Consider the following 27,777-nt stretch of genomic DNA (forward strand, 5'->3'; position numbering starts at 1 on the left):
CCTCCTTCTCCCCATCTCTATTTTGCTCCTCCCTGCTTCCCTTCCAAACTGCTAGTTTGTTCTCTATTATCTGTGAGTCTGATTCCTTTTTGTTGTATTCACTTGTGGTGTATTTTTTTAGATTCCACATATAGGTGATTTATATAGTGTTTGTCTTTCTCTGTCTGACTTATGTCACTAAGCGTAACACCCTCCAAGTCCACCACATTGCTGCAAATGGCAAAACTTCATTGTTTTATTTTTTGATAGCTGAGTGGTATTCCATTGTATATATTGTGTGTTTTCATTTAGTATCTGTAGTGCCTAGTACAGACATTGAAACAAAATGGGTGTTCCTTTAATGTTTGCTACACAAATTGCTTGTGTCAAACCATCCCATCTTTAAAGGCTACTAAAGGGACTTCCCTGGCAGTCCAGTCGATAGGACTCTGCACTTCTACTTGTAGGGAGCACACGTTCAATCCCTCGTTGGGGAACTAAGATCCTGCATGCCACGTGGTGCAACCAAACAAAAAAACTCATTAATAAAAAAGCAAAGGCTAGTAAAAAAAAAAAAAAAAGAAAGAAAGAAAGCATGTGTAAGTATGTGTGTGTTAGGGAGGGAGGGTATACCCAGTCCCAAGATCCCATGAATCTGTTTCCCAGACTTTTCTATCACCTGTCACACTTCAAATGCTTTTACATGTCTGAAATTGGGCTGTATCTAACAACTATAATTCACAATGTTTTCATTGCTTTCTTAGTGGTAACTATAATAATGGTATATACACGGCTGACACAGCTTTCAACAAAATGCAGAAATATATGTTAATTCTAATACCTGTTTCTCACGGGGCCATGAAGCTTGCTAGATAAAAGGAGATGCAGAGCACCTAGACAGTGTTTGGGACACGGCAGATTTGAGGCAAACACTGGTTCACTTTCTCCATACCATGCATTTACAGAAAGGAGAGTGCTATTGCTTGAGTCAAAAAAGCAGTGTATGGGATTCAAATTCCAACACATAAAACAGTAGCAAAGATGTATTGAGCCCCACTAGTAGATGTCAAGTGCATGCCTGGGCATGTACAATCATTATCTCTACTATTTACATGCGATTTCACCAAATATTTATAAGACAAAGGTCTAATTGTTGGTTATGTCAGCTCCTTTTACTAGTTTTTGGAGAGTCAAAGTTCCAACTCCTGCACTTGATGTGAAGTGAGACACTGAAGCCTCATTCTTGTACCTTTCCTATTACAGAGCAATGAACATTCTGATAAGCTCGCTGCTGAACCAAATGAAACAAAATTCCAAGTAAAATATATGTTCTTCGTAGAGTCAAAAGTTTGAGACCTTAGTGTAAAAAAACAGATGGGCCTCCCTCAGCAGAAACCTCATGAGAAAGTCTTGGACAAGAAGACCAAAATATAATCTTGAAAGAAATTAGAGTCTGTCTTTAAAAAAAAAAAAACCATGAAATAGAAATGTATACATTTGTTCTTATTTTCTAGGTATATTGTGGTGGGTTGAGTACCCTTATCTTCTGATGTTATAACTCCTCATGCACACTTCTGTTACAACACTTGCCTATGCCAATAAATTGTCATTATTTGCACACATGTCTCCATCTTGGTGAGTGAGCTGTTGAAAGGCACACACCTTTCTTGTTTACATAGTACTAGGCACACAGCTGCTGCTCAACAAAAGCTTGTTGACTAACTGAATGAAACCATGGAGTATGACAATAAGTAGAATGGCCTGAAATGTCATTAAATGTCTAAAGGCTCCTTCATAGGCCTGGCTCCTTTGTACACAACCACCACCTTAAACACAAGCATTGCTCAAACTTTCTGTCCTATTGTGTGTCAACATGCCTTTACAGTGTCGCCTTCTCACCATACTGCAAGTTCCCCAGAACCCACAGTCACACTCTGCAAATTAAGTAACTTGACCTGAAATGACCCCCATGTAGTGGCTACACAGCAGAAGTCAGGGGCTCGATACATGCCAGTTTAGCTAACATCTCAAGGCCTTAGGACAGTAATCCCTGTTTTCTAAGAGACGGTCAACTGGCAAGTTAAGAACAAATCTAAAAAGCCAAAAAGTCAACAGCTAAAGGTACAGCTGGTGTTTGCCTCCACTCGCCCTTACTTTATTAAATTTCTGAAAAGAGCTGCTCTCAGACAACGCAGATCAAGACAGGTACATCCTGTAGCCGATAAAAAACATCAGTAACTATAGTTCCCTTTTCAGCAGAAGCAGTGGTACTGTCCTCACAGACAGAATGTCAGTGCTCATCATCTCACGGTTCAGATTCTCCCAGTGGATCATACACAGCAAAACCACTCAGCCTCCAATACAGAGTCCACCATGGTTGAGAGAGAGAGAACTCTGTCCCTGGGACCGACGTCTCCAACGTGGTTTCTGGAAAGGATTAAGAATTTCTAACAAAGAATCATTCTACTACGTAGACATTAACCACAACAATACTGGTTTCAGATTCACCAACTGGTACATTACAGTATGGTTTTAATCTAGCTAATCTCATGAAAGGAGGGAGAGAGGGCTGAGACACCCCAAACCCTCTGCCTGATCAACACCAACTCTTTATATTTGTGAATCTCTGGTCAAAGCAGGCAGCTAAAGTAATGCTTTATACTATTTTAAATGATTGCGGTTGTTTTTAACATGATCATCCCCTTTTATTGAAATGCAGCTGATTTACAACGTTGGGTTGGTTTCCGATGTACAGCAAAGTGATTCAGTTACAAAGATACATCCTTTCTCATATTCTTTTCCATTATGGTTTATTACAAGATATTGAATATATTAACAGTTCCCTGTGCTACATGATAGGACCTTGTTTATCATTTTTAAATGCACATAAAATTCCTTTTTCCTCCCTTTCTCAAAATGAAACTCTAACGGAAGCCTGGGAAATTCAAATCACCACGACTTCTGAATCTAGCCAGTAAGCATCCCTTTCATATCCTACCTTTTTACATCCCATAGCATAACAAGCCATTATCTGATTTAATGCTTACAAAAAAAAATACCACTTGAATTCCCATTTTAAATAGAAAAACAGGAGACAGAGAAATAATTTGCCTAAGATTTCCTATAGAGAAAGAAGCAAGTCTAAGATGAGGGGGGAAGAAAGGAAAACCAGTACACTGGGTAAGCCTATTTGAGTATAAAAAGACCGGGGGTGGGGGGGCGGGGGGAGGCGGACCAGCAACAACATAAAAGGAAACCTAGAAATTCAGTTGCTCAATTCTGTATCCTTTTTCTGACAGCCCTTGAAAGAGCAGGCCGTTGTCTACATACAGCATCCCCTTTGTTTCTTCACTAGAGAAAACATTCCTGCCAGCCTAGGAACACTCACTCAGGCAGTACAAGAATAAATATTTACAACTAGCTGGAATTTCCAGTTCTTGGGCACTGAATGCAGATGGCAACCCTCATGCTCAACCGTCTACCCATCAAGCAGTCTTGAACTTGGCAGTCTCTCCCTATCTGGCACTGAGTAACCCTTGGTGTTCAGGATTTAAAGAATCTATTGATATGTGAGTTGGAGCTAGTCAAGAACATTCTTCCATCTCTCTTGCCTTTAGAGCCTGGGAATAATTGCAGTGATTCACGGTAAACATTCACCAAGGGTTTTCTCTGGGTCACACTCACCTAATTTCACAACAGCTCAGAGGACAGGCACTAAGGGTGTTCCCATTTTCTCATGAAAAAACCAAGTCAGTGATGCCAAGTATGTGACCTGGACAGGAATTTAACCCGGTATACTCTTCACACTGACATCCTGACTTGGAGCCTTTATGTTGATAAACTGCACACCCACCAATTCCCTCCTCCCTCCCTCCTGGGTTTACTCCCTTAGATAAAAGATGTACACCTTTCTTCCCTTCAACAATAGGTTTCTCTGACAGCAACGACTCTGTCTCCCCTTGTCTTTGCATTGCCCAAAGTGCCTGGCATAATGGTGCCCATGTAATTTGTTATGTAATACAGATTTAAAAATAAAATTGCATCCTCTCTCTTACAGTTTAGCAGGGGAAACTTAAACTCGGGCTAGAAAGTACTGAAAGAAAAAATAACTGTCAAGCTTAAGTTCCATTTTCCGGCTCTCCTTCAAAAACAAAGCCCAAATAATGCAATTTATTTTAGTCAGTGGGCATTTTCCTGATGAAGAAAAACAGAGTTTATTGCTGGAAACCAATGCTAAGTATTTTTTAGGCCAAAGTAAAAGGATCTCAGGCAGACATGGGGAATGAGCAACAGAAAAAAATCAGTAAGCAGGTAAATCTACATGGAGTGTGACTGTGTAAAATCATAATAATTATGCCTTTGGGAGGCTAAGAAATGTGTAGTGTTAAAATGTATGACAGTAAGTCAGAAAGAGAAAAACAAATATATAACATCACTTATATATGATATCCAGAAAAATAATACAGATGAACAAATTTGCAAAACAGAAACAGAGACACAGGCATAGAGGATGGACGTACAGATACTGGGGGGATGGCCTGGGAGACTGGGAGGGGATATAACTGACTCATTTTGCTGTACAGAAGAAATGAACACAACATTATAAAACAACCATACTCCAATAAAAATTATTAATAACTTAAAAAAATAAAATGTATGACAACAAAACACAAGAGAGGGACAAATATGTTTAAAGTCTTTTAAGGCTGTTGTGTTGTCTGGAAAATAATAAAAAGTACACATTTATAAAATAGTTCATAATTTAACTGTGTGTTGTAATCTCTGGGGTATCCATTAAAAGTAAAAAAAAAATGTGTACCTAAGAAGTTAATGAGGAAAACTAGAATAATAAAAACACCTTATTAACAAGAAAGGAAAAGGGGAAGAAAACAGATAAGACAAATATAAAAAATAATAAGATGGTATATTTAAACCCAAATATATGAGTAAAGAAACCATTCTTTAAGTACATTAAAAATGTTACCACACTGAAATTTTCTTAACAACAAAACTGTTAGAATAGATTTGTTAAAACCTTCAATATATTTACTTACAAAAGGCTTTCTTTATAAGACACAGATTAAAAAAAAGTTAAAGGATGGAAAAAATAGACAACATACAATTTGGAAAGTTGTATTAGGCTTTTGTTTCGTTTTTTAAAGAGTTCTGGCAAAGTCCAAGTAATTTCCAACTACTGTCCTTTGCTGATTCTCTCAAAAGTTCATGCCTGGGAAAGAAAGAATAGAGATGATTCTGGAAGGCTGGGGTCCATTTTGATATTGAACTTGAAAGAAGAGCATACTGAGAAACTTGGGCCACACTTCTGATATGAAAAGAGTCAGGTAAGCGAATGAATAAATAAACTGTGATACACCCAGACAATGAAACAGCACTAAAAACAAATCAGTTATCAAGTCATAAACAGACATAAACAGCCATCTCTGAGGGTACAGTCTAGGGGGGTCACAAAGAGTCAGACACAAGTTAGCAACTAAACAACAACATCAATAGCGTAGATATTTCAATCCCAGTCTCCCAGTCCATCCACCCCCCACCCCCAGTATCTGGGAAGCTTAAATGCAGATGACTGAGTGGAAGAAGTCAGTCTGAAGGCAAAACACCCCATGATTCCAACTACATGACATTCTGAAAAGGCCAAACTGTAAGAGACACTGAAAAGGGTTAGCGGTCGATGGCGGGGAGGTGTGGGTAGTGGGGAAGAGAGAAATGGGTAAACCGTGGAGAATTTTTTGGCCAGTGAAAATATTCTGTATGAAAATGATGGACATGCATCATTTACCCAGACCCACAGGACACGTCCAGCAAGAGTGAATGCTAAGGTAAACTGTGGACTTTGGGTGATTATGACGTGTCATTTATAGGTTCCCTCTCAGTAAAAACTCTTTAGACGGATACCCCTGATACCCCTCTTTTGACCGATACTGATAATGGTGAATGAGGGGGAGATGGTGCATGTAACTTCCCTCTCAATTTTGTTTTAAACTTAAAACTGCTCTAAAAAATGGTCTTTAAAAAAATTCAAAGAACCGTACACCATAAAGTAAATTGTACTTATAATTTGTTAATGCATAATTTTGTTGTTAAGTCAGACTCTGGATATGTTTAATACATAAATGGCTAACAGGCCACCAAGGTTAATAATGGACTGGCTGTTCCTGACAGAGGTAACCAAAAGGAACACCAGGACCAATCCTCTGAGTGGAATATAACATAGGTGTTCTCAGGCTCACGAACAGGAAAAAAAGCATTAACCATTTTAAACACACACACAAAGTCATTTTTACACATTAAGAGCCCATTAACTCCTGGGGCAAAGTCTCAAATTGCCAGCAGTACCACCATACACACAGAATACAAATCCACCAGAAAATGGAAAAACTAAGTCTCAATTAGGCCCCCTGTGTTCTCTGATTCTCTTGTTTGACTCCACAAATCTCAGAGATAAACTAGGAACAAGCTGCGCCATTAATAAGAGCTGGCAACCAGAAATCCATGCTCATTGGCTATTAAAATTAGAATCAGAGCTGGGTCCACAACACTGCCAGATAATGATGGACATAATTAAAACATGGAACAAGAAGCTTCTGCCTTCTCAGCCTCCATCTCAAAATGCAGGCCACACTAGAACCAAGGAGAAAGCTACAGAATGTTTTGGTGCTACTGTCTCTTAAAAAATAAACCACAAAAAAATAGATACTAGAATATTTTATATATATGGAGGAGATATGAACAAGGAAAAAATTATTCTCCCTGGCATGCAGTCTCCTCCATGGAATCTGCATCTTTGGGCCCACCTTTCCCAGGACCTAGGACAGAGTCTGGAATAAAGCAAGTGCTCCATTGATGGAACTCAATGGAACCATCAGAGAAACATACCAAGGTCACTTGGTGTAGACGATACTCCACTACCATCATTACCACCCCCAAAAAGAAAGTACCTTAAAGACTAGGAACAAATTCTGAATGACTGCTGAGTGTACACAGAGAAAGAGGAGACAGATGTGCAGAAACCAAAAATGAAATAAGTTTTAGGCAAATCTGACCCAACACAGCAAACCTCAGCCAGTCCTCCCAAGAAAGAATGGATTGGCACATAAACCACTGTTGGCTCTTCCTCAATTAAAACAAGGATGGTTCCCTCTTTCGAGTTAGCACAGTAAAACAAAGCCCTACTTATCTTTCTCGTGGGTCCTTTCAGCTGTCATTTTTTAAAATGTTTTAAATCACAAAATAATATTTTCATTATAAAAATAATTTTAAAAATCACTTCTAATTCTACTGCCTAAATTTAATAGCATAATATTAGCATTTTTCATTTTCCTATGTTTATATTTGTTTTTCCTAATGAGAAACCTTCTTTTGAACCCTTAACAATACCTCGTGATCATCCTTCCACATTATTAAATATTCCATTTAACCAAATCTTATCACTGCATCAATTATATTTTCTCTTTTTTGGAGGCAATATCAAGGTGATCCAGTGACTTATTCCCAAGTATCTAAATCCTTCTTCAATCTGCTGCTTGCCCTAACAGTTCTTTCCTTCAACCTGAGACTCCAAGGAAGCACAATGTTTTGCCTCCTGAGCCCCTTTGTTTGAACTGCAATCATTTTATTTAACTGGAGGCCAATCATCTCCCTTTTCTTTCCCCAAATCCAGCTACTCAAAGTCTTATTTTAGTTGTGAACCATATTTAATTGAGATGGTTTCTCAGAAAGTCACAAGACACCGTGTGTGCCTTTGAATGCTTACCCCTGCCTCTGTGCCTTTGAATGCTTACCCCTGCCTCTATTAGTAAATCTTTTTTTCTGAACTTCCACATTTCAAAGGAGTTAAAAATATACCAAGATTGTAAAGCAATCATCCTTCAATTAAAAATAAATTTTAAAAAGGAGCTTTAGAGACTACCTTCAGAGTCAATTAGCACCAACGAACTTTTATCCAGTCAGTCACTTAGATCAAAGATTCACCTGATGAATGTTTATTTCAATAATGAAGAAACACTACACTGCTAGTATAGAAAGATGAAGGCATTTGGACTTCTTAAATATATAAAATTGAGTCCCTTGATACACAAATGTGGTGCAGAATGATAGCAGATTAGAGTGGATCAGGGAAAAAACACTCTCTCCCTCACTCTTTTAGGTAATGAGTTTGGACCATTGGAAAAGAACACAGGCAGAATGATCTTTAAAATTTTAAGTGGTTTTTTATCAAGTCTCAGCAGCAGTGTTTTTCCTTGAGAATACATTGCAAAACTTCAATCGAAATCTGAGAACTATGATTCAATAGCCTAATTTGTAGTTAATTCACGGCCTTTCAGAGAATTACCTTATGATTAAGGAAGGGCTAAGTAAATACATCATGACTGTAACTATGCTACGTAGAACATCTTCAGTAGGTCAGGCATTTTATATCCTTTACTCCTAGAGTCTTAATGAACTCGGGTGACTAGATAACAGAGGCAGAGAAAGTTAAAAGTGAAACATACTTGGTCATTCAGCTAGTGTCAGAGCCAGGATTCCTATCCCGTGCTTTCTGAGGCCAAAACCGGGGCTCATGGACCAACGACTATAAATAAATCACCCTCCCGGGTCCCCTCAGTTTCATCTGAGACACCGACTGGACAAGCCCAGGGAGAAATATTAATCTTGTTACTAAACACCGCCAGCCTCACCTGCATCCTTGCGGATACTTGGTGGTGAGAGGGAGCCTTCTTAAACGACATCACAGAAAACATCGGCTGTTAGAGGAAGGGAACAGAAAAAAGTCCTCCTTCTTACTTTTGTGCAAAGTGTGTTATGCAAAATGAAACCGTAAATTGGGAAAAAAAGGAATAGAACTAGATGTACAGTCTGATGCCAGACTCCATCCCGAAAGCAAAGATTCTCAGTTTTGTACATTAGAAGCACTTACAGGGCCTTTAAATATACTGATTCCTAAAAGTACTCGTTCTGAGTCCTGTCCTCAGAAATTCTAATTTGGTCTACAGTGAGGTTCCAAGTACCAGAATTTTTTAAAAGTTCTCTAGATGATTAATGGGAAACAGCTTAGAAGCACTGCCCTAAAAGAGATATGCGTGTCTCTGTGTGTGTGTGTGAGGCTAAATAGCAAGGAGCAGTTCTTTTCTCTTCTGACATATACCTGGTAAAATCTGGAGCTCAGGGACGTAAAGGTTAGTAGGAAGAACAGACAGCTGGGCTGCGTTACCTGGGCCGTATCCTCCATGAGGCCACGGATCTTCTCTACCACATCGTTGCGCCGGTGCTGGCGCAGGGCGCTAATTAACTGGGCCAGGCTGGCCTCGGGGCCCCGGATGGTCCAGTGCTGCAGCGCTGCGTAGGCGCGCTCGTGGTCCGCCGTGTACCCGTTGGAGAAAGCGGCCACCTCCCTCTCGCTGGCATTGCACAGAAACTGATAGATATCCTTCCACTGGCTTCCCACTTGGGCTGCTACCAGCTTCAGGATGTCAATACCTATACCAGACACAAAACAAAATAAAGAAAAAATACAGAAACATGAGGGCTTTATAGAAGGCCGTTCTGTTTTAACAAACTTAAAGAAGCATGCTTTCCCATGCTCTAATCAAGGGAATGTAGTGTCTTCTAGAAGCACTTGGCATACGCCGCCCATCCTTGGGATGAGCTAGCCCCCCTCCTGCAAATGTCACCTCAGGAAAGTGGAACCAGGAGAAGGAGCAACCTGGAAGAATAATAAATCGCCCCTTAAAGATGTTTTGAAAGCCAAACTCACAGTACTCAAGGTAAGATTCCTTTATTTGCTGCTAAAAACTGGAGTCAAATAAACAAGAGTCTCCCAGATGAAAAAAAAAAAAGGTGACTTCATGAAATCTAGAAAAAGATAAGCCACAGGTTCAAACTGAAGTGGAGTTAATCCCGCACTGTCTGGGTAAAGGGTGTTGAGAGTCGAGGCTATGGTGTTCAATACAGAAACTGACAAACACCCATCTGATCCAGTCCAATTCCTTCTCACGCTTTAAAATACTGTACTCAAAGGGCAGCTTTCTCATCTATTATTATTCAATCTTCTAAACTGACTTGCACAGCTATAAATGGAGACAACAGCAAAGTGACAGTATAATAACAATAGCTATTATCTTCCAGATATTATGTGAAGGCATTAACTCCTGGAACATTTTTATAAAATATTAACATTTCAATTGTCTGGGTTAAAAAAAAAAAAAGAAAAAAAGTAAGATAATTTGCCCAATATCACAAAGGTAGGCCGGTTGGCTTTTGAACCCAACTCACTGGATACCGAGTCTTTCTAGCTCATCGGTTACTTGTAAATCCGTCAGCGTGGATCTGTAGTTCCCAGATCTGATGATCAGTGTGTGAAATGCCAAAATCAAATCTTGGGGTCTGATAACTAGGATAAGTACCTGGCATCCACCTGCTGTGAAGTAGGGGCTTCCCTACATGGCAAAATTTGGTGTCCTCCCCTATAAAGCACCATCTCTTTGCAATCATGCATTGGCTTTGCCCAAACTTATCCACTATAACCCCACAGTAAGGGCTTTGGTAGTTACTACCACAGGTGAATGAATCCTCTGAGTCAATACCATATCGTTCAGTACTCATACTCACATGCCCAGATGTCAGAGTCACTACAGTTAACAATGTCTTGGCTAACTGTAGCTAGCGAAGATGATATGGTGTATATATATACCCAGTGAAATACTACTCAGCCGTAAAAAAATGAAATACTGCCATTTGAGCAACACAGATGGACCTAGAGATTATCATACTAAGTAAGTCAGAAACAGACAAATAACACATGGCACCACTTATATATGGTATCTAAAATATGGCACAAATGAACTTAGTTACAAAACAAACAGATTCACAGATGCAGAAACAAACTTATGGTTACCAAAGGGGAAAGGGAGTGAGGGAGGAATTAATTAGGAGTTTGGGATTAGCAGATACAAACTACTATATAAAAAACTGATAAGCAACAAGGTCCTACTGTATAGCATAGGGAACTATATTCAGTACCTTGTAATAAACCGCAATGGAAAAGAATCTGAAAAAGAATATATATGTGTCAAACTGAATCACTTCAGTGTACTCCAGAAACTAACGCAACATTGTAAATCAACTATACTTCAATTTTTAAAATAAAAATCTTGAAGAAAAAGTCTTTAAAGCATTTACTACTCAAAAAAGAAAAAAGGAGTCAAGTTCCCAAGTGAAGCTTGGGGAAGAAAGCAAAGGAAGAAGAATTTACCAGGATGGTTAACTGAATTTTTCAATTAACTAGAGGTTAGTCTTGGAGAAGCCAATGGCACCCCATTCCAGTACTCTTGCCTGGAGAACCCCATGGACGGAGGAGCCTGGTGGGCTACAGTCCATGGGGTCGCTAAGAGTCAGACAGGACTGAGCGACTGAGCGGCTTCACTTTCACTTTTCACTTTCATGCACTGGAGAAGGAAATGGCAACCCACTCCAGTGTTCTTGCCTGGAGAATCCCAGGGATGGGGGAGCCTCGTGGGCTGCCATCTATGGGGTCGCACAGAGTCGGACACGGAGCGACTTAGCAGCAGCAGAGGTTAGTCAGGAGGGAAAAAAAACAAAACGTTTTTTGTTCCAATTGTTGTTGAGGAAAATATTTATAAACTATTCATTTGTGCCTAAGAAGAGAGCACTACGAATTCCAGAAGTGTCCTTGTAAATGGAAGACTCTGTGGTTTGCATAGCCAAGGAAACCTTTCCTCAGTCACAGCATGCTACTGAGGCAGATGATTTGGAAGGCTGCGAATATCCTGAACCAATCCCCTGAAAATGGTTTCGGAAAGTAAGTGCCTGGTAGCAGGCTGCTTTCTTGAAAACGGTAAAAGCAGGATACCACACTTTGAGAAATGACTGTACTTCTCACACTATTTTCCCTGGCAGTGTGAAATACACTTGAACCCATTGCTTTTTAGTTTTCATAGAAATCGTTAGCGATACATAGTTTTTGATTTCAAGCAAACAGACTTGAAAAAAAACAAAAAAAGTCCTATTTAAAACCCCGCAGGTAACTTTCAGAAGCAAACCAGTTCTTTGTGGTTGATGCAGTCGATTCTTCCAAACACGCTTCGTCCCTGAATCTTAATGTAGGTCAATGTGAGGAAGGCCTATACAATGTCTTGCATGGAAACATGACTGTGTTTTCTTGTATGTGGGACCTTTGCTTAAATCTTCGTGATGCCAGTGACAGTGTGGCTTTGGGCAAACCACTAACTGTCATGTTCATTTCCTCATATGTACAGTGGAGATACTCAGGACGGTCCCTGGGGATGAGCTGATTAACATTTTCTATAGAGTCGATTTATTTTTGGAAGTACCCCATCATTATAAATGCTCCATACACTGAGCACTACAACTTAAGACAAAATGCATTTCTGATGCAAACATGCAAGCTTTATGGAGTAATTACAGAGTTTAAAAGGCTTACGCTTAACAATAGCTCCTTCTTCCGAAAGCCAGCATTTATACTTTTTTTCAGACACAAAAATTACAAACAAAAAAAAAAAGGAAAACACGAAGAATGGGTGCAATGAGATTTTCCTTCAACTAAGATTGACTGGAAGCTAAATTTAAGGACCATGAATCATGTTTCACCTTATTCTTTTACTATGTAAACATGGAGTCAACTCATGTGAACCAGCCTGGCCCCTCCCACTGTAGAGCCGATAAAGACAAAGAAGGCGGAGGTAACCACTGGCTCTGGAGACCCCAGCCTCTCAGCCTAGCACAGGATCACAGACCACCACAGATGAAGATCAGTCTGAACTAGCCCATGACTCTAGGTATACCTTGCCCAATCCCACCATCGCCACCAAAGGGAAAAGAAAAACCTGCAGAGTATTTCAAGAGTATTCACTGGGCAGCCACTGTGTGTTAACTGTGTTTGCTGGACTGAGAGCCCTTGTGAGATTTTAAGACAAAGAGTTTAGCACCAAGAAAATGAAGTCATGCCAATGGAGCACAAAATTTGATGGGATCTGAAAGTGTTCTTTGTTTAGAAAAAAAGTTTCAGGCAAAATCAGTAATACAAGTATAAGAAATGCAGTAGAATGATTAACTGAGATCACTACCTCTGGGGAGGGAGGGGGGCATTACTGGACAGGTGCACAGAGGGGACTTCAAAGGTATTCACAAGGTCCAACTTCCAAAGCTGCATGGTGGGAGAACAGGTCTCTGTATTTTATTACTGTACTTGATATTTATTTTTATTTTATTACTACTTTTAAAGCTATATATGTAACATATATAACACTTCTACAGACATGTATTCATATACAACTCATATATATACATACTGTTACGTGGATATATAAATTTTCTTTTAAGTGTTTAATTTTATTGGTGAGGAATCTCATGGAGAAAGATTAATGACCAGTTTTAAGGCTGCCTAGCTAGCTAGTGGTACCTCTGCTGTGGATCGTACGAAATGGGGTGTCATAGAGGAACATTATTATTTGCTTGAATTCTGCTCCTCGGGCACAGTCCACATATGAATGCACTCAGGGGTGGCCATGACGTGTGTGCTTCTTCCTGGCCTGTTATTACTGACCAAGCAGATGCTGGGAAAGTTTTTCTCTGAGGATACCAACTGTAGTTCTTTAAACTATGGTCCCTAAAAAAAAAAAAGGAAGTTTCAGCAAGCTTTTTCTGTACAGGGCAAAAGTAAACACTGAGAACTATACGGTTTCTGATGCAGGGTCTCAATTCTGTTGTTAGCTGACAGCAGCCATAAGCAACACAAATGAGCCCATGTGCTGTAGTTCTGCCACCTTTGAGATGGTAGCATTTTAAACTGCTTTAAACCAGGATGTACAGAATGAAAACAGCAAAGAGACGAATGTGTTTAGCATAAGCTTTTTGCTGGTACTACATTCCCATCAGTTACAAGAGTGAAGTATCAAATGGCAAAAAGACTTAGAAAAGCACTGTGTTAAAAGAAACACACACTCAAAAATGAAAGGTCCTACTCCAATGATTAACCTCACTGTGAAATGCTAGTGAAATTGAGATTGAGACCAAGTCTTTGCTTGGCAGGGTGTCCTGGTCATCTGTCCATCAGAGTTCTGAGAATTTTCATTGAAGACAGTCACTAAGTGTTGAATTAATCTTAACTTATTTAGCTGAATTTCTTTTTCCTTAGGTTGAAAAGCAATATAATTGTCAACCCATGAAAGTGCTAACTGATGGGCAATGAGGATAACTTCGCTTTTTTTGTGTTTGCAGGTCCTGGAGCTCTGGGCAATGGTAAAAGTTTCTAAAGAAGTCATTGAAGGAGACAAGTCCTAAAAACCAGGGGCTGTACTAGCCAGGGGCTGCATCTGAGAAGGTGGGCCTGGCCCAAGGGAAATGGCTTGTGATTTTTAAGGTGCCAAGTAGTAGAAAGATCACGAACTTATAAATCCCAAGATATGGTTTCAAACTCTGTGACCTGTTAGTTGTGTGACTTTGGGGCAAATGACTTCCAAGATTTCAGTGTCTTCATCAGTAAAATGAAAATACCACTTCTTATTTCATAGGCCAGATAAGGAGATGGATGGAGTCAAGTGTAAAAACTATAAAGCACCCTAGTTTTCTCCTTCCTGTTTCTTCCACTTCTGGACCATAGTCACTGGAGCAACGAATCTGAAAGGTAGGAGTTCTACAAAGACAAGCTGTTAGCACCAGATCACGGGCACTGAACGATGAAGCCAGGGTCCAGCATCCCAACCTCCTGGGTTTCTTGAAATCTTTCTAGTATGTGTCCGAAGGGGCATCATTGCACAAGACAATAGCCACTCACAGAAAGGGACAGGTGAAAGGTCAGTGCCGCCTCCCCTGCCACATGCAGAGCATCAAGATAGCACTTGGGGGCTCCCTCTTCTGAGTGAGCAGACTGCCCAGCTCCACCCTGAGGGAGCTCAAGAAAAAGGCATGAGGTTATCGTGAAAGACACAGTATCTTCCCAAACATTATAAAACCCTGAGTTAGATATAATCTGGGTGACAACCCTCACTGGAGGCTCATTTCTTTTCAAGCTCCATGTCAATGCCAGCATGCAAGAAAGGGTTCGTCCTCTTTTAATAACAACCTGAACTGACTGTTATAAATAAAGTATTAAAGCTCCTTTCTTTTGGAGATAAACATCTGAAATGAGTGCCATCATTAAGAAGCCACTGTGAAGCCTTCTCTGGAAGAGACACAAAAAACGGTGATAAAAGAACTGGGGGAAACAGAGGTCGTGTGGACCCCACGATACAGCCCTCTGAATTCCATGCTATACTACCACGAGGTACAGGAATGAGTACATCGAAGGGATGAATGTGTTTAGTATAAGCTTTTTGCTGGTACTACATTCTCATCATTTAAAAAGATTTCCACTGCATCTCCCATCCTTGTGAAATGTATAGCAGTTCTCATTATCCTTCTAGAAAAAGAAGTGGGGGAAGAGGAGGGACAAATAATGAAAAAACTCTCATGGAGGCAATTAGCACACAAACTCTTCCCAGGATAGATGACTCCACAGTTATCCCTGTGCTGGTTTCTACACAAACACACACACACACACACACACACACAGTCTCCTGAGACATACATATAGAAAACAGGACACATGAGCTCAAAACCACTTCACTTCTACCTCCAACCTGACTCCTCACCCCAAACATGCTCTTCACCAACACATGTTGTAATCTCAGGTTTGCCAACAGCAGACACAGGGCAAAGATGGACACAGCACATAAAATGTCTGTATAGAGCAATGTAGGTCAAGTTCAGAAATCTGAATAAAAGCCTAGCTTTAGCATTCCATGATGCCCTGTACAATGGGCATGTTCTCAGAGATGTCTTTTCTGGACCTCTTTTGCCTGAGCCCCATGCCTGCTCTCATCACCATGATCCCCACCAACTCCTGGAACCTAGCAATAATAAAAAGTACAATGAGGATCTCTGAATGAATGAATGAATGAATGGGAGCCATTCTGTTATCCCGTCCCTCTTGCCTAAACTGCTCACCCTTGCCATTTATCATCCCCTTAGTCTGTAACTTAAACCCCTGAGAAGGGACCAAAGGGACCAAAGGCTATCACATCCTTGCTGTGTGGTCTAGCCAGGTCGACAGTCTTTATCATGACCAGAAGTTAGGCCAACATGTGGCTGTCAGTGAGGGGAACCCAGGCTTCCCGGCACAGGAACCCAGCTGTTGTGCAAGAACCTCTCCCTCTGCCAGGGGTTCCACGGAGGGGGGTCCACTGTTTGTACATCCGAGCCCAGAGCTCATGAGGCAAAGAGGTCCCACCAGGGTGGAAACCTCCTCCAGAGATAAGCTATCCAAGCCACGGTCTGACTGGCCTGATAATACAGTAAATGCTCCTAAAAGCAGACACCCCACACATGAATGTGCTTTGCAGTAACCAGCATGTCATAGGATGGTTAGAACATGCTCTATTGGGACTTCCCTGGCAACCCAGTGGTTAAGACTCTGTGCTTCCACTGCAGGGGGCACCCGCTGGATCTCTGGTGGAGGAGCTAAGATCCCGCATGGTCAAAAAATAACAATAAAAACACACTGTATCTATAACGATCACTCCCAAAAGCATCACACAGAAAACTGCTTCATCCACACCAGGAACTTGGTTTGCCCCAAGTTAAAAATAGTCCTTCCCTGTGGAGGTGAAAAGCTGGGGGAACTGTTTCGATTTCATTTGAAACCCTAAGGTGGTTTCCAAGGCAGAATTCATCACTATCTTGTTGAAGGTTCAATGGGCAATCATTACAAGCTCAGATGAATCTAGGGAGCCGCTAAAAACCACTGTGCAAAGGTCTCGCGGTTAACAGAGGAACTGTTTACCAAGGGCAAATTGTGTCAAGACAGTAGATGGTTTTCCAGATGAAAGATATCAATTTCACTGATGCTGTGAGGACAACTAATAACCTTTTTTCATTTCTCAGAGGAACACACACAAAAAAACACAAAACCAAAAATGCCCTCTTCCTTCATCTTAGCCTGTATCTGAAGATGCTGATTTATTCATTCAACAAAAATGCATTGAGCCCTTACTGAGCATCAGACACAATTCTAGGCACTGGGCAGTGGCAATGAATGAAGCAATCCTTCCCTGGTGAAGCCTACATTCAGTTGAGGGATATGGGAAGTAATGAAATATTCCATGTGTTGGACAGCCAGGCAGGAGAGCTAGGGACGAAAAGAGAGCAAAGGGAAAGTGACGGAGCAGGCTGGGCTGCAATTTTAGATACGGGCCTGCTCCCTGGTATCTCAGAGAAGGGTCCACTGAGCTAACGCTGGAATCAAGCCTTAGAGGTGAGGGAGCAAGCCCTGTGGAGAGAATAGCAGGTGTGAAGGGAGGAAGGCCGGTGTGGCTGGAGCAAGTCAGCCATGGGGAACATGGTGGGCACCGGAGGCTGGAGCTGACTGGCTGGGAGGGAAGCACAGACCACACTGGGCCTCCAGGCCGCTGCTGTGCATGCAATGGAAAGTCACTGGGGTCTTTGACTTTTCAATGACACGAAAGTCACTATCTGACTTACATCAAACAGGATCACTCTAGCCATTGTGTCAAGAATAAACTAAAACGGCCACAGGCAAAAGCGGAGTGACCAGTTAAGATGTCAAGACAATGATTCAAGAGAGAGGTGACAGTGGCTTAGGCCAGGGTGGTGGTTGAGAAAAGGAGGGGAAATGGTCGGCTTCTGCATCTGTTTTGAAGATAGAGCAGGTGGAATTGGCTAATGGATCTAATATGGGGTGAGAAAGAAGGAAAGGAGTTAAAGATGATTCTAACACGCGTGCGTGCTCAGTCGTGTCCGACTCTTGGCAACCCCATGGACTCCAGCCCACCAGGCTTTTCTGTCCTTGAAATTCTCCAGGCAAGAATACAGGAGTGGGTTGCCATTTCTAACTCCAGGGGATCTTCCCAACCTAGCAGACTTTAAGGTCTGCTTAGGGCCTCCCTGCTGGCTCAGACAGTAAAGCGTCTGTCTACAATGCGGGAAACCTGGGTTCGATCCCTGGGTCGGGAAGATCCGCTGGAGAAGTAAATGGCAATCCACTCCAGCACTATTGCCTGGAAAATCCCATGGACAGAGGAGCCTGATAGGTTACGTCCATGGGGTCGCAAAGAGTCAGACACGACTGAGCGACTTCACTTTCACTTTCACTTTAATCAGGGGGAAAACTGGAGGCGCTTTCTGCTGCATTGGGTAACTGATGTGGACTGGATGGTTCAGGATTCAGATTTTCCCATCTGAACTGGAAGGTGCCTACTGGACATCTGGGTCCGTCAGGCAGGTGGGAGGCATTCTGCCTGAGTTCAGGTGCAGGATCCAGGCTGGGAAGATGCACCTGGAAATGACCAGCGGATAAATGGTATGTAAAGCCATGGGTCACCCAGGGAGGGAATCTGTGCAGGAGGAGCCTGCTCTCCATTATTCAGAGGTCGGGTCCAAGAGGAGGACCTAGCCAAGGAGTTGAAGAAGGAACAGCCAGAATGGTGGGAGGAGACCCAAAGGAAGGATGAAAGGAGCCCAGGGAGCCAACAGGTCACAGTGGAAAACTCAGAACTGAACAACGCAGTTAGAATCAGGCCGTCAGACTTCATGAAAAAGAGGCAGGACTAGGGCTAAAACATTGCCACCATATTTTACACATTCTAAGATATCTGAAAGCACTTTTTAAAAACTGAAGTACAGCTGATTTATAATGTTTCAGGTATACAGCAAAGTAATTCAGATTTACAGACAGGCTGACAGATAGACAGATACTCTTATTCAGATTCTTTTCCCGTATAGGCTATTACAAGATTTTTTTTTTTTTATTACAAGATATTGAATAGAGTTCCTTGTGCTATATGGTAGGGCCTTGTCATTTATCTATTTTATATATAGGGAAAGTGAAAGTCGCTCAGTCATGTCCCACTCTTTGCGACTACATAGACTTCTGTCCATGGAATTCTCCAGGACAGAAAACTGCAGTGGGTAGCCTTTCCCTTCTCTAGGGGATCTTCCCAACCCAGGGATCAAACCCAGGTCTCCCACATTGCAGGTGGATTCTTTCCCAGCTGAGCCACAGGGAAGCCCCCTATATAGTAGTGTGTATCTGTTAATCCCAAACTCCTAATTTATCCCTCACTCACCCCTTCTCCCTTTGGTAACCACACATTTGTTCTCCATATCTGTGAGCCTGTTTTGTAAATAAGTTCATTTGTATCATTTTTTTAGATTCTACATATAAGTGATCTGTTTTTAATCAATGCCTTTCCATAGCTCGGTTGCAGTGTTTTTTTTTTTTTCCTCCTTGCTGCTGCTGCTGCTGCTAAGTCACTTCAGTCATGTCTGACTCTGTGCGACCCCATAAATGGCAGCCCACCAGGCTCCTCCGTCCATGGGATTCTCCAGGCAAGAGTACTGGAGTGGGGTGCCATTGCCTTCTTCTTTTTTCTCCTTATTGGAGTATAAACAGTACATCCCACAATCAGTGGCATCTTCAATTTGACAAAATATAGTAAGAATTTCTTTTTAATTTATAAACTTGAACCCACCTACTTTTTACAATTTGACATATTAGCAACCCAACACATCAAATTCTGTACACACACTGCAAGGGTAACAACTAATTACTCGTGAAGAACGATCAACAGAATTCTAGCAACTCTTCCTCCTCTGCAAAATCTGCTTACATAAACCTGACCAGGTTGATTCAAGGACACTCACTGGTGAGGGACTTTTTTCCCTGCTTGTATTTTCGCCCTACGTGGTGAAAATGCTGATGTGTTTTTCCAGTATCCCAAATAGCTTACATTCAAAACCTGTTAGTTAGATAAATGAGAGACTAAAATATACATCAAAAACAAATATGCTCAGTAGCTCAGACATGTCTGACTCTTCAGAACCCCAGGGACTGTAGCTAGCCAGGCTCCTCTGTCCATGGGATTTTCCCAGCAAGAGTAACAGGAGTGGGTTGCCGTTTCCTCCTCCATAAAACATAAATACTGTCCTCTAAAGTCTAGAGGAAGAAGTCACCATAGGGTGGGCCTGGGGAGGACAGCAGCCTTCCAAGGGCAGAGGCCACACCTCCCTCCACTCTGCACGAGGTAATGCTTTTGAAGTTGTTGCGGTAAGAGGCTTTTCTCCTGCAATGGCTGTGTGTGCTTTATAATTCTCACACATCCTAGAATCCACTGAAAGGTGCCGTCTGCTGGAAACAGCATTACTGGAAGCAAAGGTGGCAAAGACAGAGGGTGGGGATTGGGGGACTGGAAAGCAGCCCGCCTGTTCCTGCCTGTTCCCCGTGAGATGACTGCAGCCCTAAGGACACAGCAAGGACCGGGCAGCCTCGTCAGTGGAAGAATCTGCTCCCTTCAGCCCGGCTCCCCAGTGTTTACACTTCAAGTCTACTTGCCATAGGAAATTTGGGCTGACAGACAGGATGACCGTCTGGAATCTGGAGTCCAGGAGGCTTCTGGCAAAGCAAGGGGGGTTTCTTGGTTGCAGCTGCTGCTGCTGCTGCCATCCAGGGCTGAGAAAAGCACTACCAAGTTCAACAGATTTGAGCTTCTATGAGCACAACTCCATCACCTCGGACTTCTTCGAAACAGCTTTTCTGTTTTCAAACGGCCCTCAGAGCCTGCAGCCCTTGGGTACCTGGCTTGAGAATGCTTCCACAGCAGGCAATCCAAGAAAAAGGGAAAAGGAGGTAATCGGAGTGGCTTCCGTGGAGGCAAACTCATTACTGATGACAATTTTATGGTTGTTTTATTTCAGAACAAGTTGGGTTTTGCTAAGGGAAGTAAATTTTTCTTGATTGGGCATGATAAAAAAAAAAAAGTCAACCACAGAAACCTAGAAATTTTTAACACTGGAAAAATTAAAATCAAGATTTTTTTATAAATCCAGACTCTGAGAATCTGAGAGCAATGTCCAGAGTCAAATCGGTGCCTGAGATTAAAACCTGGCACTACTTCTTTATAGCTGTATGACCCTGGGCAAGTGACTCTCTGCACTTCGGTTTTCCCACCAGTTAGAACTGGACATGGAACAACAGACTGGTTCCAAATAGGAAAAGGAGTACGTCAAGGCTGTATATTGTCACCCTGCTTATTTAACTTATATGCAGAGTACATCATGAGAAACACTGGGCTGGAAGAAGCACAAGCTAGAATCAAGATTGCCAGAATAAATATCAATAACCTCAGATAGGCAGATGACACCACCCTTATGGCAGAAAGTGAAGAGGAACTAAAAAGCCTTGTGATGAAAGTGAAAGAGGAGAGTGAAAAGTTGGCCTAAAGCTCAACATTCAGAAAACTAAGATCATGGCATCTGGTCCCAACACTTCATGGCAAATAGATGGGGAAACAGTGGAAACAGTGTCAGACTTTATTTTGGGGGGCTCCAAAATCACTGCAGATGGTGATTGCAGCCATGAAATTAAAAGACACTTACTCCTTGGAAGGAAAGTTATGACCAACCTAGACAGCATATTCAAAAGCAGAGACATTATTTTGCCAACAAAGATCTGTCTAGTCAAGGCTATGGTTTTTCCAGTGGTCATGTATGGATGTGAGAGTTGGACTGTGAAGAAAGCTGAGCGCCGAAGAATTGATGCTTTTGAACTGTGGTGTTGGAGAAGACTCTTGCGAGTCCCTTAGACTGCAAGGAGATCCAACCAGTCCATCCTAAAGGAGATCAGTCCTGAGTGTTCTTTGGAAGGACTGATGTAAAGCTGAAACTCCAGTACTTTGGCCACCTCATGAGAAGAGTTGACCCAGTGGAAAAGCCTCTGATGCTGGGAGGGATTGGGGGCAGGAGGAGAAGGGGACGACAGAGGATGAGATGGCTGGATGGCATCACCGACTCAATGGACATGAGTTTGGGTGAACTCCAGGGGTTGGTGATGAACAGGGAGGCCTGGCATGTTGCGATTCATGGGGTTGCAAAGAGTTGGACACGACTGAGCGACTGAACTGAAAATGGCGATGGCAGTAGCTCACCTCATAGGGTTCAGAAAATTAAGTTAAACTTATAAAAATGTTTAGAACAGGATATGGCATTCAGTAAGGTTGATAGCTTGCCAGACTCCTCTGTCCATGGGATTTCCTGGGCAAGAATACTAGAGTGGGTTGCCATTTCTTTCTCCAGGGGATCGTCCCGACCCAGGGATCAAACCAGAGTCTCTTGTGTCTCCGGCATTTGACAGGAGCATGCTTTACTGACTGAGCCTCCACGGAAGCCTAAGGACGGTCCCAGTCTTTGTTAAAGAAAAGTGGACGATGAAAACTTAATGGTGGCAGAAACCCTTCTTATAAGGTTAGAAAATTATATTAGAAAGTCACAGTTTATTTGGGTGATTTGCACCCCCAAATCACCTCAAGATCTTGCCTGTGTTGGTAGTAGCAAACACCCCCTAGTCCCACTTCAGAGAAACATGGAAAAGTACTCATTATTGAATTCCTAATGCACTTCATTTGTTCTTCATTTCTGAACACTGCTTATGGTGGCTTTAATAATTCAGATGAAATGTTATGTCATTCCTGAAATCTGATTGAAGAGTATATTAATGTTGTTCAGATACATCCAGGGCACAGCTTCCAGTTACTCAGCATTTGTCCCCAACCAACCCCTGCAACTTCGGGGAAATATTTATAAGAGAAACACAATCACAATTCCCTTCCTACAATTTGTTTCTCACTGCTTCTCCTGGAAAGAGGGGGAAGTTCCACAGAGTTGTGAAACCGGGAAATGGTCTTCCTTCATAAGCCCAATAAAGACCAGTTCAATCCCGAGTCTGACGCCTGGTTTGGGAAGATCTCACATGCCACAGGGGAACTAAGCCCTGCACCACAACTGCTGAGCCTGTGCTCGAGAGTCTGAGAGTGGCAGCTACTGCAGCCCGAGTGCCGTCGAGCCTGGGCACAACAAGAGAAGCCACTGTAATAAGAAGCCTGTGCATCGCAGCTAGAGAGGACCCCTGCCCGCCGCAACTAGAGAGAGCCCTTGTGCAGAGACGAAGGAAGATCCAGCCCAAACAAAATTAAACAAATGAATAAAAATTTGAACAAAGACCAGCTCTCCCACAATGGACCGAGCTCAAAGGAGTACAGTGCCAACTGGCCAAACAGAAAACTGCTATGACTTTAGAAGTGAAGGAAACATACAAAACACACAAAATGCCACAGCATTCTCAGTCTCCCTTCCTCCTGGCCACAGAAGACCTCATCTTGTGTTTCCAGCACTAGGATTCCATGAAAGTAGGGTAGCAGCTTTGTGGAATTCAACTTTAAAACCATAAATCCATAAGGGGCGAGAGGACCCCCCCACCACCAAAAAAAAAAGATGCTCTTGTTGATGAGAAAGGTGGGAACCACTGGTCTGGCTTCAGAGTGCTGGGGTCTACAGGGCATTCAGGAACACAGCACCATCTGCTTAAGGTGAGCCAAGGGTAAGTGAAATCTTACATGACCTCTTATGCAGAACACCCAGGACCTGGTGATTTTACCCTCACCCTTATCCTCCTGAACAATTCAGTGTGAAATGGATAAGGACCAGAAAATGATCTTACTATACAGGATTATCTGCTGCCCAGAACTCACTGCAATCAGATCAACAAGGTATTGTTTCCAGAGGCCTCTCTGAGCACCTGGAAAGGTTTTTCTGAAACAGAACCTCTCTTTGTTATGGGATTTTACCTGAGAGTACCTTTGAGGACAGCAATTTGGAAAGAAGAGATCTTCCTTAAAAAAAAAAGAAATATTAAATATAAACCTCCCAAGGCAAAATCCTAGGGAAAAAGGTTAAACTGCTGAAAGAGATAATAACATCTGAATGAGATGACTGTGATTTAGCTGGAAAAACAGAATGCTGAAGCTCTGCTTCCTCAGAAGGTAGGGTCAGGTATTGTTTGATTTGGCCCTTCCATTCTTTCTGCAAAATAGGATTGTTTCAAGGACACAGACATAGTCGTTTACAAGGTTACGGCGGCCATAAAAACACCTAAAACCGTTGTATTAAGTTGCTTTGTGTTGCTGGACTAGATTTACTTCTATTAATTTCCTGTATTCTCAAGAATTCTGAAAACTACACCGCAAGAGACTTTTAGAAATACAGCTGTCCATAACCGAATCCGTAAACACAGCTACTAAAAGAATGGAGTTGCTTCTTTAATTGAACAGGGTGGACACACTGTTTCTGCTAACTAGATATAAGAGAACCAAGGTTCTGCCTGGCCACTTAAAGGACAGTTTAATGAAATATCAGATCTTAGGCAAGACCCTATATCACAGGAAAAAGCATACTGTCTATCACGGGCCTTTTACTGGGTCAGTTGACAACTGAGGAATACGCATGGTATAAATTAAAATATTGTATCCATGTTAAACTTATTGAAGTTGAAAACTGTGCTATTCTTTAAGAATATATCCTTTTTGTTAGGAAATAAATACTGAAGTAGCTGCCATAAATGGTCATGAAATGGTTCAGAAAAACTATTTTATGTCTAGCCCTCCAGGCTTCTCTGTCCTTAGAATTCTCCAGGCAAGAATACTGGGTAGCCTTTCCCTTCTCCAGGGGATCTTCCCAACCCAGGGATTGAACCCAGGTCTCCCACATTGCAGGCAGATTCTTTACCATCTGAGCCATCAGGGAAATTACCTGTATATTGTATATTATGGTACATGACATTTTATATATAACTAAATTACCTGGCACATTTTATAACATAAAACACATATATTTTTATAGAAAAAGACCAAAGGATAATGCAGAAGGGCAAAATGTTAGCAATAGGTCAACTGGGGACACAAATATAGATATTCTTTGTACTGATTTTGTGATTTTTTTTGTTTTTGCAATTATATCCATATAAAAATGATTTTTCTTAAAAAGGGAGAATTGGAGTCTTCCTTCTTCAGCTGCCAGCAAAAGGTTGTTTCATTCAAATCTGTGCAGGCTCATCCCAAGTAGGAAGTTCACCCCAGTCTTTCACTTGGTTTGATATTCACACAAATTAGCAAAGGGAAATAAAATGAGTTGTTTTCTTAAACTTCCTCCACATTTTTGATTGTAAGTGTAGCATGTGCTTATTAAAGACAATTCGGATAAAAAACAAAACCAATAAGGGATAAATCCACATAAACACCACTAAACTGAAAGAAACTTCATTGTCACTTTGGCATATTTTTTTTCAGAATTTATTCCCAAGTTTTAAGATAGCTAAGATTATATTATATACGGTGTGTGGTATGGTGGTTTTTCTATTCTTTAATCTAGTATAAACGTTTTCCCATGTCATGGGTAAAAAAAATAAAAATTTCATAATCCTCAACCTCAACGTAATATTCATAGTCATAATATGGATATGCCACGATTTACTCAGTCATTTCTCTAAAACCAACCCTTCGATTACTTTTGGTTTTTATTTATTATACATGATGTTGAATTAAAAGTTCAAGATCCTTGTGCTTAAATTTTTTTGTTTTAGTATTTCTGGTTTATATCTTTATGATAAATTCACAGAAATAGAACTGCTGGACCAAAGAGTATAAGCAAGTTTAAGACTCAATACAAAAGGTCAAACCACTTTACAGGAATTAAGCTTTATGCCTTTATCTTTAAGGAGAAAGATCCTGAATGGGATTATCAAAACTTGGGCTAAAATCTTATTTAATATTAAAGAAACGGAAGTTTTACTGCCGCAGTCTGAAAACTGCAGTCTTCAGATCACACTTAGCTACCAGGAAAAGTTTCATAAGCTACGTTTTGCCCTCCAAAGAGAAAAAATGGAAATATTCCAGCCCGTACTCATACACACTGATAACTAGGTAAGAGATATGGGGCCAGCCTCAGGTGACCAAGATACTAAGCTTTGGGTGTCTAAAACCCCAAAAACCTTCCTATCTTCCCGATAGAGATGAGATCCTAAAAATATAAGGGGGGAAAAATACATGTGGGTAAAGTGATAGGAACCTAAAGGCAAGGTTCAGATTCGAAAAAGCGCACTTCAGACAAGTTGCCTTTTTCTTCCCTCTATTTTCTCAGCAGCCTCATCAGGAGATACGGATTCAGTCCCACCTTCGCTGAAACGAAAGACTGACTCCCCTGGGTCAAGGCAGCCAAACTTCTCTGAACTTGATCCCCTCCCCTGTTACACAACAAAGTCAAACAAAGACCCTGAAGGTCACTGTCACGTCTCATTTGGAAATACCGTCCTTTAAATGCCCAGGGGAACCAGGAGAGATGAGTAATTCTCTCTGAACATTACCTCAGTCACATGCTAACCACCTGATTTCTCCTATCACAACCAGATCAAACAGCACTTGGTATAAAACGAGATTCCAGAAACTGCGGAATCTCTCTTTGGGGCGAGTTTGGCAGGCTCACCGTGGCCATTGCGGTAGCAGATCCACTTCTCCCGGTTCTGGGTGGGGGCCGTGGGTTTCTTGAGCCCCGCCTTTTCCACAATGGCGCTGGGATCCTGCCGGGGCCCCTTCTTGAGAGTCCTCGAGCTTTTCCGGATACTGCACACCACTATCACCACCAGCACCAGCAGCAGGAAAAGCACGATCATCCACGGAAGATGCTCGTTGATGTCAAAATGTTTGTGTGGGTTCTGCCTGGGGTGGCCCCTCTTGAGGCCTTTGATGGGCGTGCTTGACTTCTCACCCCCAGTGGCCTCCATGGACGGCAGCAGCTTCAGGATGTGTCTGTGGTGGGGCCCTTGCTGGTGGTTCACTACCTGGAGCTTGGGGAAGGTCTTGTTCATGCCCTCCTCCCCGCTTGCTGAGCTCGTGTTGTCAGGGACTGTCCCTTCCTGGGTGCCACTTGGCACCTTTGGTCTAACAGAGGCAGAAGAGTTGGATTCTGTTGAGTCGATGCCTAGAAAAAAAAAGAGTAAGGAGGGGGGAAGAGCTTTTCTATATGTGGGGTATCTACACATTCATCCTCTTCCTAGTCATCTCCAAACCAGGTCAGATAATCCAAGAAGAGATGACCTATGGAGCTTTAGAATAAATGATATTGTACATTTTCACAAAGACCTTGACAATGCCTTTATGTGGGAGGTTAAAACTCAGCTTAACAGCTAAACTCACTCTCTCCTGCCAAAAGCAAGGGCATCCTCAGGGACCAAGTGCCTGAGCTTCACAGTAGGTTCTCCTGTGCTGCACGTACTATGTCAACTCTTAATTGTTCTGATTATTAGAAAACTAGCTCCAATTGAATTCCACTGTCTTTTAATTTCTTTATTCTTCCTCTCCCACCAACCGGCTATTTCATGAGGCAGTGATAAAATGGAAAACATAACTAAGATAAAGGAAAGAGTTCAAACCCCAATCTATGTTGGACCAGAGAAAGGTTTGGTGGGATATTCAGTGAACAAAATCAAGCAGGACTTGCTTAGTATGTGCTAGTAACAGAGCAGCAAGATTTGGGCACGCAGCTTAGTGGAGTGTTTTCAGAGAAGCTTCCACAAGCAGTTCTCCATTAAGGAATGAAAGCCAGGGATGTCAAGTCCCGAGAGACAGGACCTGACCCCTGAGGAAACCTGGAGAGATCACGGGAGCTCTCTGAGGCTGCTTCTTCATTTCTAGTGGCGGTTGTGAGAAGGCCTTCCTTATGGGGTCTCATCAGAAGGTCAAACATAACCACACGGTGAGAGCTCACTGGACAGTTTTCGGCCATCATCTCATGAAAATTAAACTCAATCAAAAGGAATTTGGAAATAAAAGCTAAATGTTATTCTTGCCTGAGATTCAAAAT

The 27,777-nt window shown here is 41.9% G+C and overlaps 1 protein-coding gene across 1 annotated transcript in view; it reads right to left on the reverse strand.

Moving 5' to 3' along the window:
- TNFRSF21 (TNF receptor superfamily member 21) overlaps positions 1-27,777 on the reverse strand; it is a 64,256-nt gene that overhangs the window by 17,534 nt on the left and 18,945 nt on the right. Inside the window, exons 3-4 of the mRNA XM_068994258.1 lie at positions 26,401-26,895; positions 9,212-9,477 (exon numbers count right to left, since the gene is read on the reverse strand). Coding sequence (XP_068850359.1) covers positions 9,212-9,477; positions 26,401-26,895 — 761 coding nt within the window. The remainder of the gene's footprint in view (positions 1-9,211; positions 9,478-26,400; positions 26,896-27,777) is intronic.

This window comes from Capricornis sumatraensis, chromosome 22 (assembly GCF_032405125.1).
Source record: "Capricornis sumatraensis isolate serow.1 chromosome 22, serow.2, whole genome shotgun sequence".
NCBI lineage: Eukaryota > Metazoa > Chordata > Mammalia > Artiodactyla > Bovidae > Capricornis > Capricornis sumatraensis.